General features: G+C 48.2%; 1 protein-coding gene across 1 annotated transcript in view; it reads left to right on the top strand.

Moving 5' to 3' along the window:
• Window positions 1-12956, top strand: part of ANGPTL4 (angiopoietin like 4) — a 31273-nt gene extending 18317 nt beyond the window's left edge. The window contains exons 4-7 of the mRNA XM_053303414.1: window positions 4427-4540; window positions 4901-4999; window positions 8824-9099; window positions 11165-12956. Coding sequence (XP_053159389.1) covers window positions 4427-4540; window positions 4901-4999; window positions 8824-9099; window positions 11165-11346 — 671 coding nt within the window. The 3' untranslated portion in view covers window positions 11347-12956. The remainder of the gene's footprint in view (window positions 1-4426; window positions 4541-4900; window positions 5000-8823; window positions 9100-11164) is intronic.
• The last annotated feature ends 362 nt before the right edge of the window (window positions 12957-13318 follow it).

Below are 13318 nucleotides of genomic sequence, written 5' to 3'. Positions count from 1 at the left end.
TAACTACCAAAGAACAGAAAAATAAACTACAGGGCAAAAGCCTGGCGAAAAAGAAAAGTCTTCAATAGCGATTTGAAGATCGGTAAGGAAGGGGCTTGCTGGATCTGTAGGGGGAGAGAGTTCCAAAGGAGCAGGGCAGCAACCAAAAAGGCCCTTTCCCGGGTCCTAGAGCCCCGAACCTTTCAGAAATCAGGGACCAACAGAAGGGCCACCTGAGATGTTCTAACCGGATGGGATGTAACTGGATGGGAGAGGCAGGTCTGTAGGTAGACAGGCGCCAGGCCCCGCAAGGCTTTGAAGATCAGAACCAGGACCTTGAATTGAACTCATGTCAAATTCTGCCTCCTCCATCAACTCACGGCGGGGGGGGTGGTCTTGGGCAAAACACCCCAGCTGCAAAAGTTCATTCCTGACTATGGGTATCTTCTGGCGACGCCTTGCGTCCCAAGGGTTTCTGCCTGTCCATGAAGGCGGCTTCATTGTTGTGCACACAGGGCAGGGCCTTCTCTGTTGTGGCCCCCAGGCTCTGGAATGTTCTCCTGGTGGCTCTCTGGCTCCTTTTAAAGAACAAAAAGCTTTATGTGTTCAGACTTCTACCCTTCACAGCAGGTCGGCTCAACTTTGGCCCCCCAGCTGTTTTTGAACCAACTCCCATAATCCCCAGCCATAGTGGCCAATAGCCAGGGATTATGGGAGTTGTAGGGCAACATCTGCAGGAGGGCCGAAGTTGAGCAGACCTGCTTCACGGGCGGCCAGTCACTCTGCTGCCGTGTGTGTGTGTGTGTGTGCGTGCGCTGTTGCTACATGGTGTTTTTAAAGGTTTTAATTGATTTTAATAGTTTTAAAGTAATTTCTATGGGATTTTATTGTAGTTTAACTTCTCTAAACCACCTTGGATTTTGTAAACCGTCTTGGGGTGAGTGTTATGCAAGGCAGTATAAAAATTGAGCGAGCCAACCAATAAATAAATAGGGGCCTTCCCCCCGTGGCATAGGTCACGGCTCCCAGGGCTGGGTGGCTAGCAGTGATGCAAGCCGCAGAGGAGCTCCTCTGGCTGGTGGTGATGCCCACTTCCCTTCCTTGCCTGTTGGAGGCAGAGGAACTGGAGGAAAGTTCATGTTTACATTTGAAATCCCCCCCCCTTCCCCGCTGGGTCCCTCCTCCCTCTTCTCTGGCATTCTGCCTCTGGCAGCTGTTTTGCGAGTCCCAGCTAAATTTATCCAAATCGGAGGGGAGAGGCGGGGGCATCTTTCTTCCCTGCAGCCGGCCGTTCCTTCTGCCACAACTCTGAACACAGGCTCCCTTTGTCTGCCGGGGGGGGCGGAGAGTGGCAGGATGCCCCCCACCACACCTGTACAGCCGTTCAGAGCCTCCCCAGGGCAAAGTCCCTCTGCAGCCAGCCACGTTCTCCCTCTCGGTCCTCCAGTTCCGCACAAGGACTTTTAACAGGCTGTTGAAACACCAGCTTTGCTGGCAGTCGGCAGCCGGCCACGGGGCAGAGTCCACAGGGCCGTGGCCAGGCAGGGTGCCGGGTATTTGGGTCCGCACACGTTGTGGGCTGGGTGCCAGGAGCAGGAGGGCGGCATCTGCTCTGGGCATCCCTCACGTTCTCCCCGTTGGGGGCTGCAGGGCAGTTGAGCCTGGAAGGTCCTAAGAACACAGGAAGAGCCTTGCTGAATCAGGCCCAAGGCCCATCCAGCCCAGCATCGTCCTGTTTCGCACAGTGGCCCACCAGATGCCGCTGGAAGCCTACAGGCAGGAGCTGAGGGCAGGCCCTCTCTCCTGCTGTTGCTCCTCTGCATCTGGTGTGTTTGGAGTCTCCAATAATGTCTGGAGACCCAATGTGGAGAATCCCTGCCCTAGAGCATGTGCAGAGTGCTGTTCTCTCACCCCAGCTTATGTTTGCACACTGGGATGAAGACTCTCCAGGTCAGTTTCACTTTCTGGTCTGAGTGGATTCTGTCTTCCTGTGAGTTTAGCACCTGACTAAGTTCTTGCGCTAGAAGAGCCCTGGTCAGTCCAGCATCCTGTTTCCCACAGACCTCTAAGGGAAGCCCACGAGCAGGCCAAGGGCCCCCTCTGTGGCCATCTGTCCCCAGAATCTAATATACTTCCCCTGAACCTGGAGGTTCCATTTAGCTATCATGCTTAACATCGACGATGGTATTAGACTTGGGCCTGGAGCATGTGACGTAGTGTTAAGTGCTTCGGAGGATGTGCGGAGTGCCTCCCCTCTGCTACTGGGGAGCCCAAAGCAGCCCGCAACACTTCTAGGATTAGGACAAAGGGAATCCCAAGCCAGGAAGTGTGATTTTGTGTCTTGTTAAGAATATGAACATTGCTGGCATGAGCCGACGTTTGCCCCCTTGCTCTCCACACAAGAATCTGCCTTCTACTGAGTCAGAGTACTGTCTACACAATACAGCACTAACTGGCAGCAGCCCTCCGAGATTTCACACCGGCGCCTTTCCCAGCCCTTCCTAGAGATGCTGCTAGAGCTTGAACCACTGCCACTGAACCATGGCTCCTCTCCATCCCCTCTGCATCTACCACCCGGTGCGGAGTCAAACCCTTGCTCTGTCTGGCTCAGCATTGTCTGCACTGACTGGCAGCAGCTTCTCAGGGTTTCAGGTGGCACAGGGTCTATCCCAGTCCGACCAGAAGATGCCAAGGCTCGAACCTGGGACCTTCTGTCTAGGCAGGATCTGCTCTCCCCGCTCAGCCACATAGCTAGGGCCCATCCCGATCTCCCAGCTGTCTGCCACTTCAGCTCTGTGGGCGTTAATGTCACGCTGACATTTGGCTGAGAAGACTTGGAGAGGGATGTAGCTGCAGCCTTTCGGGACTGCCTCTGGCCTGGATCCTTCCCTCCCTTTTTGCGGTGAAAAAATTGGACCTCTTTCTTCACTTCTGGAGAAAAAAAACTTAGTCAATTTCAGGCATAGAATCACTAGCTGACATCCCGACTAAGTTACTCAGTAATTCTGCCTGGGAGTTACTCTAAAGGACTCCTTCATTTCAGTAGGACTGCTTGGGAGTAATTTACTCTGGATAATAGTCATTGTTTTAAATCATTAATAAGAGAGACAGTGTGGTGTAGTGGTTAGAGTGCTGGACTAGGACCGGGGAGACCCGAGTTCAAATCCCCATTCAGCCATGATACTTGCTGGGTGACTCTGGGACAGCCACTTCTCTCTCAGCCTAACCTACTTCACAGGGTTGTGGTGAGGAGAAACTTAAGAATGTAGTATACCGCTCTGGGCTCCTTGGAGGAAGAGCGGGATTTAAAATGTAGTAGTAGTAGTAGTAGTAGTAGTAGTAGTAGTAATAATAATAATAATAAATGTTTGGGAAAACAGTTTACAAATTTTCTTCATTAACAAAAGCAGTTTAAAGAGAGAGAGAGAGAGACACTAAAATAATATTTTGCTCATGGTGCTGTTTGCTGGACAGGAAAATTAGTCATGTCTGGGCCCACTGGATCTAATGGGGTTTGAAAATAGTCGTGACTAACATTTCTGCCTGGATTTCAGTGGTTCTTAGGATTCATTTTCTCAAAATACTGCCTTTATCTATCTATTTATTTCTTTATTTAATTTACAGCCTTTTAATACCGCAGAGCGCTCAGGGTGGCTTCTGCTAATGAACGCTTTTCTTTGATTGTATTGCATCCAATTTACAATTCTGACACTGAAAATTCTGCTACATCAGCCACTATTCGATACACATCTTAGGGCCGTGTTCAGTACAATCCCCACTGCATAGGAACATAGGAAGCTGCCATATACCATCAGACCCTTGGTCCATTTAGCTCAGTATTGTTTACACAGACTGGCAGCGGCTTCTCTAAGGCTGCAAGCAGGAGTCACTCTCTCAGCCCTATCTTGGAGATGCTGCCAGGGAGGGAACTTGGAACTTTCTGCATGCAAGCAGGCAGGTGTTCTTCCCAGAGCAGCCCCATCCCTTAAGGGGAATACCTTACAGTGTTCATGCATGTAGTCCATTCAAATGCAACCCAGGTGGACCCTGCTTAGCAAAGGGGACAGTTCATGCTTGCTACCACAAGATCAGCTCTCCTAATTAAGGTCATCGGGAGAGGCTGTCCATCTCTGGCTGTCGCCAGCTTGCCTGGTGGTGAATTGGGATCAGGCCTTCGCTGTAGGTGCTCCTGGGCTCTGGAATGAACTCTCTATGGGTATTAGAGGCTTAGCAGCCTTTAAAAGTGCCCTAAAGACATACCTCTTAAGCCTGACCTTTAGTGATTATTGAAATGATTTTCAACTGGCTTTAATCTTACTTGCGTTTAGTGTGTGTGTTGTGTTTATATTTGTGAGCTGCCTAGAGCCATCTAGGTGAGGCGGTATAAATGTCTAATGAATCATAAGGTGAAATATTTAATGCTTTTCTTTGTCTTTCTCCTCTGCAGAGTTCCCAGAGGGCTGTCACCAGCTATTTCTAGAGGGGGAGCGAAGCAGTGGGGTATTCCAGATCCAGCCTCCCGGCTCTGAGGCGTTTGAAGTTTTTTGTGACATGACTCCAGGTAAAGTGCGTGCTGGACTGGAGGTCTTGGGTTCAAATGTCTCCTCAGCCAAGAGGTCGCTGATGAGTCACGGGAGAAGGCCTGCCTCGGCTCCACCAGCTGTCAAGTGGGAACATTTTGCCTCCTTCCTCCAGGGTGGGAGACGAAACATTCCAGCAACTGGCTGCCTGGAGTTCTTTCCAGCCCTGCCTTCCAGGGTGCGCGTGTTTTGTAAATGAGAATGTGTAGGAGTGTTTCGAGATATTTTGCATGCAAAGACCGTGGTAGAATCGATTGCAAGACCGCAGCTGTTTGTGGGGGGCAGCCAGGGGCTTTCTGGGCATCTGGGGCGGTGGCGTGACGCCTTATTTTCTGTCGCAGACGGCGGTGGCTGGACGGTGATCCAGAGACGCCTGGATGGCTCTGTCGATTTTGACCAGCTGTGGGAGGCCTACAAGAATGGCTTTGGAAACATGAGCGGTAGGCAGCCGGCAGTCTCTTCTCGTGCTTTGCAGCCTCCTTCCCTCTGCATTCATTCGTCCTCTCCTTCTCCACTCCCTGCACTGCTCTGGACAGGACTTTGTCTCTGCAGCTGCAGCAGCAGCAGCGCCTTCCCTTCTCTTGGATATTTCTCACTTTATGCTCAAACTCCACCTCCCTGCTTCTTCTAGCTCCTGTCCACATATGCCGCCCCTTCCTAAAGATAAGGAGACATAAAGGTCATTCACACAACCATTTGTCCCAGGGTGGGGGGGGAAGGCAGGATCGGCCCTACCCCGCCCCACCCCAGAACAATTGTGGTGTTTCTTCGGCCGCGCCACTCACGCATGCCCACACAATCTGTGCTGCAACGAGCAGCACAGCTATTTGGAAGCCAGGGAAACGAAGCCCGGCCTCCAGAAATCTCCCCCGCAAGGAGCATGGTGCATTGGGGGATTTCCCCACTTCCAGGCACAGTTGCCGCCTGGCTCTATGGTTAGAGTGCTGGACTAGGACCGAGGAGACCCGCGTTCAAATCCCCATTCAGCCATGAAACTAGCTGGGTGACTCTGGGCCAGTCACTTCTCTCTCAGCCTAACCTACTTCACAGGGTTGTTGTGAAAGAGAAACTCAAGTATGTAGTACACCACTCTGGGCTCGTTGGAGGAAGAGCGGGATATAAATTTTTTTAAAGAAATGGCCATGGAGTGGGGGAGAAGGGTGTGCTCGCATCCTTCTACCTCACTCTAAGCCCCAGGGAAGGGTGCTGGGGTCGGGAGCCATCCTGGCGTTCCACAGGGGCAGCCCTACCTGGGTAGGGCTGTGCAAGCCCAGGTGAGGCTGCTTGTGTGAATGACCTCATAGTATTCTTTTTAAAAGTCACAGTACTCTCCTCAACCACAGGGTGAGCCTGGATTTGCATGTAAAATAAAAGATGTGTTCATCTGTCGCTAAAGGTGCATTGCCTGGTTATGGGGAATTGATTTCCTCTGGGCATATTATAGCCGGAACCAGATATGCAACTTATTTTCCCATTGCACTAAATGTTGCTCTCCAAGAAACTGTAAGGACACACCATCAGGTCTAAGCTTCTTAAGTAGATTGGAGCAAAAGGAGGAATACAAATACAAATGAAAAATCCGAGAAAAGCAAAAATAAAGAACAATCTGGGGAGACCCGAGTTCAAATCCCCATTCAGCCATGAGACTAGCTGGGTGACTCTGGGCCAGTCACTTCTCTCTCAGCCTAACCTACTTCACAGGGTTGTTGTGAGGAGAAACCTAAGTACGTAGTACACCGCACTGGGCTCCTTGGAGGAAGAGCGGGATATAAAATGTAAAAAGTAAAAAACAAAAAATTACACATACATTTAGACAGCAATTTAACATTTAGGTTTACAACACTAAATCAAATCTAGATTATGATTTATTCATATGTAGTGTATTCAGTTTCAGATTATCCCTAAAGGCGCATATGGTTGCTCATGATCAAGGTGACAGTTTAAAGAATGCTGCAGGGATTCTTTCAAGCTTGGGCCATTGTGGCTGGTCATGGTGGGAGTTGTAGTCCTACATCTGGAGACCCATGCTTGAAAGAATCCCTGAGGCACTGGAGTTACTCAGAGTAGCACATGCAGGAAAATTAAATTCTCTTTCTCTCAATATTATCTCATATATATCTTGGAAGAGGCATTGTCTTCTGTATATAAGAATGCCTCTTCTCCAAGGATGCCTGCCTGCTGTGCCATAAGTGAATTTTCTAAAAACAAGGTGCGCTTTTCCCTGTTGCAGTGATTTGCATGCGCACACCATGCAAACTTAGCAGATGTCATTGCTTTGATTAATTAACACTCATTTAATGAGGTGGGAGCTCTAAAAAAAGAAATGAAATTCTGTGCATCTGCTCGCAAATTGAACAGTAGCTCACCTGTCAATCTGACTAAAAGCACTGTGTGACTGTTCATGCATTTACCTGTTAACTTGTAAATTTAGTAATAGATTTAAAAGGGAAACAACTTCTAAATTGCAAACATCTGAAACTTTGGAGAGTAGCTGTCAGTCAGTGCAGGCAGTATTGAGCTAGATGGCCCAAGGGTCTGCCTTGTTAGAAAGCAGCTTCAGGTGTTCATATATTTCCAGCTCCCTCCCTGTGAAACTGCCATTCAGCATCATGTACAGCTGCCCTTCAGACTTGCAAAACCTGGAGGTTTTTAGAGCTCCGATCTGGAGAGGAAAGTGTCTGTTTGAACCGAACATAGTTCTTCTGGCCACTATTCTAAATATGTTACATGTCGTATTTATTATCTTATATTAGCAAATACTTGCCAGCCCACAAAATTTAATCATAGACAATGTATCATTTGCCTTCCCACCCCCCTGGATCCCTATTCAATTCTCCAACCTCTCCCTTTCCTTTAAAGCAGCCCTTCCAACTTCAAATCCTCTAAAGTTCCTTCCAGTTAAAAAAAAAAAGTGGATTTTTAAAGCCTGTTATGCATCCGATCACCATTCACAGCTCTTCATGCTCAAGGAAGAAATTATCCTACGAGCACAAAAGCTGAAAGGGGAGGCAAAAAGGAAAAATGAGTGATTCAGGGGCTGTGGGGAGAGAGGGAGAAGTGAGGGAAGATAAAAATTACAATGCATATATTTGCACAAAATGTCCCCATATTTCTCTCCCATCCTTTCTTTTCATCTGTCCTTTTGTCTGATGTCTATCTTTACCCAGAAACACTCTGCTTGTAAAATCCATCTCTGTGGTTTTTGCTCACTGCTTCTAATACCACGCCCTTTCTGCTTTTAAGTACCGTTAGCAAACGATTGAATTTTTCATTTTAAAGAGAGCCCCTGCTATCCTAGACATGACAGTTGCACCACACAAGGGAAAATAACGTGGCAAAAGCTTTCACTCAGTCCATGTTCAGCCCTTGCTGGTTTATTTTTTGCTTCAAGGAATTCAGGGTGGTGTACATGGACTTCTTAATTTTATCCGACAACTCTGCGGAGTAGGTTAGGCTGAGAGAGTGATGGGCCCAGGGATGTTTGGTGAGATTTCATGACTGGGAGAGGATTTGAACCCGGGGCTCCTAGGTCTGTGTCCAACACCACACAATTGGCGTAAAAGGATCTGAAACTAAGAATACATATTGAAATACAGCAGATTCAATTCAATAAATGCAAAAAACGCATAAGAAATGAAATCTATTAATCTTGACTGTATCATAAATCAGTCATATTGTAACAGTAATTGATACAAAGGAAGAATTTTGTCTGTTTCAAATGTAGTACATCATGTTGTTAGTATTATTTTAATGTATAACATTGTAAATACGTATATTTTGTAGGATATATTACATTATAAGAGAAGGTTTTGAAGTTCCTTACAAAGAGGATTTATTCCACTTTGTCAAAAGTGTTTTCAACATGGTTTTTGAGGCACAGTGAAGATATTGCTACTGTTTCGATCATTTTATCAGGTATCCATATATAGGTTCATATTGTTTCTAATGAAAACTAGCAATATCTTCACTATGCCTCAAAAACCATGTTGAAAACACTTTATCACAAGGTTGCTGTTGTGCGTTATTCTGGCATATATTAAGGCTTACATACTACTTTTTTTTAATTGGATGTTTCATATATTCCATGGTTTAATTAAAACTTTTACTCTTTCGATTTGTCTTCTGTGTCCAACACCTTCATCTCTTCACTGCACTATCCTTGGCTTGCCTGTTCTTCCCTTGCCTTTAAGTTGAACCGAGATGGTACGTTCCTTGGGGAGCGATCTGCCTTGTGTCCTGATCACTTCTCCCCGCTTCTCTTCAGGTGATTTCTGGCTGGGCCTGGAAAAAACCCACCAGATCATGCAAGATGGGAGATTCCAGCTCTTGATCGAGTTGCAGGATTGGGAAGGGAACTCACAGAAGGTCCCGTTCCTGTTCAGCCTGGGTGGAGAGGACGTGGCCTACACACTCAGCCTTCTGGGACCCATTCCCGGAGAGCTGGAGAACGCCATGGGTGACTTCCCGCAGCTGCCCTTCTCCACGCGGGATCAGGACCACGACCTCAAGGGAGACACCAACTGCGCAAAGCACCTCTCAGGTCAGTTCTGGTTTAAAAGAAAAAGAAAAAAAGAGGGTGCTCTGCATTTCCCCCCCATACAAAAGAAATACCCACCCCTAATTCCAAATGTCATTCTTGATTTGAGGTGGTTAGCAATGACAAAATGAATGCAGCCAGCAGGGGAGTCAAAAGCCAGAAGGATTTTTTTGCATGTCACCAAACAGAAATGTATGATAGTGGTTGACATCGTGACAAAATTTAGCATGCTTAACTTGTCCTTTTCATTCCAGTGGGACTTCCTTGAGTAGATTTAGTCAGGATGCTAGTCAGTGAATTTAAGATGATGTGACCCACACTAAGTGAGCTATCCTGAACAGAGAAGGGGTTTCTTTTATTGTGTATTAAACATTTGTAACCTGCCCTTCTGCAAATGTGCCCAACATGACTAAAAGTATACAGTTGTTTTGTTTTAAAAATCACCCAACAAATAATTGTAACACTGTTTCTAGAAATTAGGTGGAAACAGCAGCCACATCAGTTGGCCTGAGATCCTTCAAATAGAGTCCTAGGAAAATGAGAGTTTTTTCACTGAGCACCTAAAATGGTATGTGTAGGCACCAAATGGACACCCTCCAAGTGGGGAGGGTGTTCCAGAGATGGTGTGCCATTACCAGACAAATGGCTCCTAAGTTTCGGTCCCTCTAACCTCTGAAAATGAGGGCTCCTGGGAAGATTGGTGAGCCATATATATTAGAGAGATTTATTTATTTTTTTATTTGTATTCTATTTGACATATTTGTATACCACCCAAAACTTGCATCTCTGGATGGTTTGTAGTAAAACCAATGCAAACAAAACAAAATAGGTTTAAAAACATTACAATTTAAAATTGAAAACAATGTTGAAAACTATTAAAACCGTATCTAATTAAAAGATGTGTCTTAACTGCCTTTTTAAAAAAGTTGTCACAGATGGGAAGGCTCTTTTTCCATCAGGGAGCACATTCCAAAGTCTGGGGGGAGCAATAGAGAAGGCCTGGTATGAAATTGGGAGATCACCACCCCACCAGTCACAATCTGGTTTCTGTGCCTGCTTTAGAGGCTACTCGAGGACTAGAAACACCCCACCCCCACCTGAAAACCATAAATCTCTTTTCCCTTCCTGAGGAATAGAAAATTGTTCTTTTTCCCCCCCAGAAAGGAAAAAAATTAAGCATGATTTTTAAGAAATCGAGCTTAAGTGCAAGGTAGGCTAAGCAAAATAGTGGGATATACCAAAGAGAAGTCAAGTCTGCCTCTACCCCAGATTGTAGGTTGATCCCTTGCTCAGTTGGGGTAGCAATTAAATCATAACTTGGACTTGCCCAATGAAACTGATTGGGGGCAGAAATACTACCTTCACACAGTGGAGAAATAGATGGAATTAGCGGCCACAGGCCTCAATGGCGTTGAGAGAGAATTAGACAGATTTAGAGAGGTCTGTGGCTATTGGCCATGGTGACCAAACAGAACCTCCATGTTCAGAGGCTGTATGCCTTTGAATACCAGTTGCTGCTCTTCTATCCCTGTTGACAGGGCTCAAATGGGGATTGACACCCGAACAGATCACTTTTGTGGAGTGTTTCTGTCTCTTCCACCTGCTGCACTGGGTGTGTGCCCCTCTGATGCTGTGCTGCAGAACAGCGGGTCTCTGTCGTCTTCCTAAGAACACCGGAAGAGCCCTGCAGGATCATATCAAAAGTTCTTCTAACTCAGCATCCTGTTTCCCACAGTGTCCAAGCAGATGCTTCTGGGAAGCCCACCCGCAGGGCATGAAGGGTAAAAGCCCTTCCCTGCTGCTGCTCCCCCCAGTAACTTGAATTCAGAGTTAGACTGCCTCGAAACATGGAGGTTCCACCCGATTGTCATGGCAACACTGCTAGACCATTCTTCCATGCATTTATCCAATCATCCGAGCCAGTGGGCTGTGGCAGTTGCCTCTTGTGGCCTGCGAACTCATAAATGCACATAACCACCCCATTGGACGCACCCCTTACAAGCGGTGTGTGTGTGGGGGGGAAGCCTTTGGCTGACATGTGCCCTCTCCCGCCTCTTCCCTCCTGCAGGTGGCTGGTGGTTCAGCACTTGCGGCCACGTCAACCTCAACGGGAAATACTTCCGCTCCATCCCACGCCAGCGGCACGAGCGGAAGCAAGGCATCTTCTGGAAGACCTGGCGAGGGCGCTACTACCCGCTGAAATCGACCGCCATGAAGATCCGCCCCGTGGAGCCGAGCGTGGCGTCTTAATTAAGCGTGCGGCCTGCTGGAGAGGCCGAGGGGTCTTCCGTTTCCCACTCCCGCCGCCGAGAAGCAGGCGCGCTCAGCCACTCCTGCTGGGGCCACTCTGCCGGCTTCCGCTTCCAAGCCTCGGAAGGAGCCCTCCTTTTGTGAGCGACGCCCCTGCAGCTGGCGTCTGGGGGCCCATATAGTGACTAGCTTCTCCAGCAGGAGAAGCGCAGCCTGGGGGGGTGGTTTGGGGAGGGGTGGAGAGGAAACAGCTGCCAGGGCTCTGGCTTTGGCCCAGATGCGGCTGGACGGGATGCCCGCTGGGAGGAAGAACCTGGCACTTGCTACTCTGCCGTGCTCTCCCAGAAGTTCTGCCTTTCTCTCGAGGCCAGGCTGGGTCTGTGCTGGTGGCTGGGATCTCCTTCCCCTCGTCCCCGGGCTGTCCGCCCTGGGGACACTTCCAGCCCCTCGCCCTTGCTCTCCTTGGTTTCAGTCCCTGCTCTTGGGCCCCCACCCCCCAAGTAGAAGCTTCCCATGCTCTGTTGGGCAACGGGAGGCAGCCAGTAACATTCCCAGCAGAGAGGTCAGGGGAAACACCAGCCGCTTCGCCCCGCCATAGCAGTCTCGGCCCAAGCTTCCTTCAGCTTCAGGAGTTGACTGCTTTGGCTCCCAGGACCATCTCTGTTTCCACGCCGGGATCAGGAGGTCTTCCGTGAGACTGTGCTGCCTCCTTTATCCTCGCCCCTCCTCTCAACCTGAGGTCTGAGGAGCAGCTTTGGAGTTCCCCGAATCCAGAAGGGGCATTTGGTGCGCCCTCCTTCTGGAAGTGGCTTTGGGAGCTGTGAGCAGGCACCCAGAGACAGCCTGGAAATGGTTGGTGCTCGGGGCAGAAGGTCAAAACGGTGCCCCTCCACACCGTGGGTGGGTGGGTGTTTTTGTTGTTGTTTAAAGTGTAGTCATTCGGTGCTCTTGAGTGGTTTCCCAAAATGTTACTCCCTGCCTCATGTTCCCGGTCCTGGAACTATAGCATATCCTGGTCATTCCTCCTGGGCAAACACTGACCAAGGAAACCATTACATCCCATTGGCATTGAGTTGTAAGACTAGTGTCAGTATGAAGGGCCCTTGGGTGGGGTTGGTTGGAGGAGACCTCTGGGGCCCACATAACCCCACCAAGAGATTGGGTAGGTTTTTGCTCCCATTCAAAATACGATAGGATATCACATGTCTGAGGGGATGCAACACAGTCTCCAGCACTGACCGCTCAGTAATAGGGTACAAATCCAGGCGGACCTTTTTGGGTATCCTCTGATCCTCCTCCTCCTCCATGTTTAAGTCATATTGACTTAATTTTGCTTTGATATTTAGCTGCCGGTTCTTGTACATAAAGGTTGTGCTACTTCGTTGGTTGGTCTTACGAGTGCTCGATCTTGTCTCTTAAAATTGTTTCTGTGGTTTAAAAAAAAATTGCAGCGTTGTTGAACTGTAACTTATAAACATTGTCTTGGATGGAAACAAGTCTGTGTGGGAGAGTTTGCCGTGCCTGATGGTGTCTCTGTGTTTTTTGTATTTCTACGTGTGACTCTTCCATTGGTAAAGTGTCTTTTTAATGAATAAAAATGGTAAACTTTTCCTGATCTGATTCTTACATATGGAGTATAGTGGGTTTGTAAATGGTGAGATCAGGGTGGGTCCATCCACTAGGCAATCTAGGGCACCATTTTGGGGTACAGGGTGGTACATACACAGAGCCAGAATATAGCACTGCCAATTATTTTCGCTTGCATTAATTACACCACTGGAGTACTGCACAACATGTAATCAGTATTCTCTCTAGTAGTCCCCCCCCCATCTGTGTGTGGAATGAGTTTTGTTCTGGGTGGCAGTATCAAGGGTGTTTGTGTGTGAGTGTGAGTGTGTGTGTGTACACATGCATTCAGAGTGGGGCCTTCCTGATTCTACCTGAGCGGACATCAAAAAAACTTGTGAGCGCA

Source organism: Hemicordylus capensis, chromosome 2 (genome assembly GCF_027244095.1).
Source record: "Hemicordylus capensis ecotype Gifberg chromosome 2, rHemCap1.1.pri, whole genome shotgun sequence".
NCBI lineage: Eukaryota > Metazoa > Chordata > Lepidosauria > Squamata > Cordylidae > Hemicordylus > Hemicordylus capensis.
Note: the sequence above shows the minus strand (reverse complement) of the source record. Positions and strands in the feature narration are given on the sequence as shown.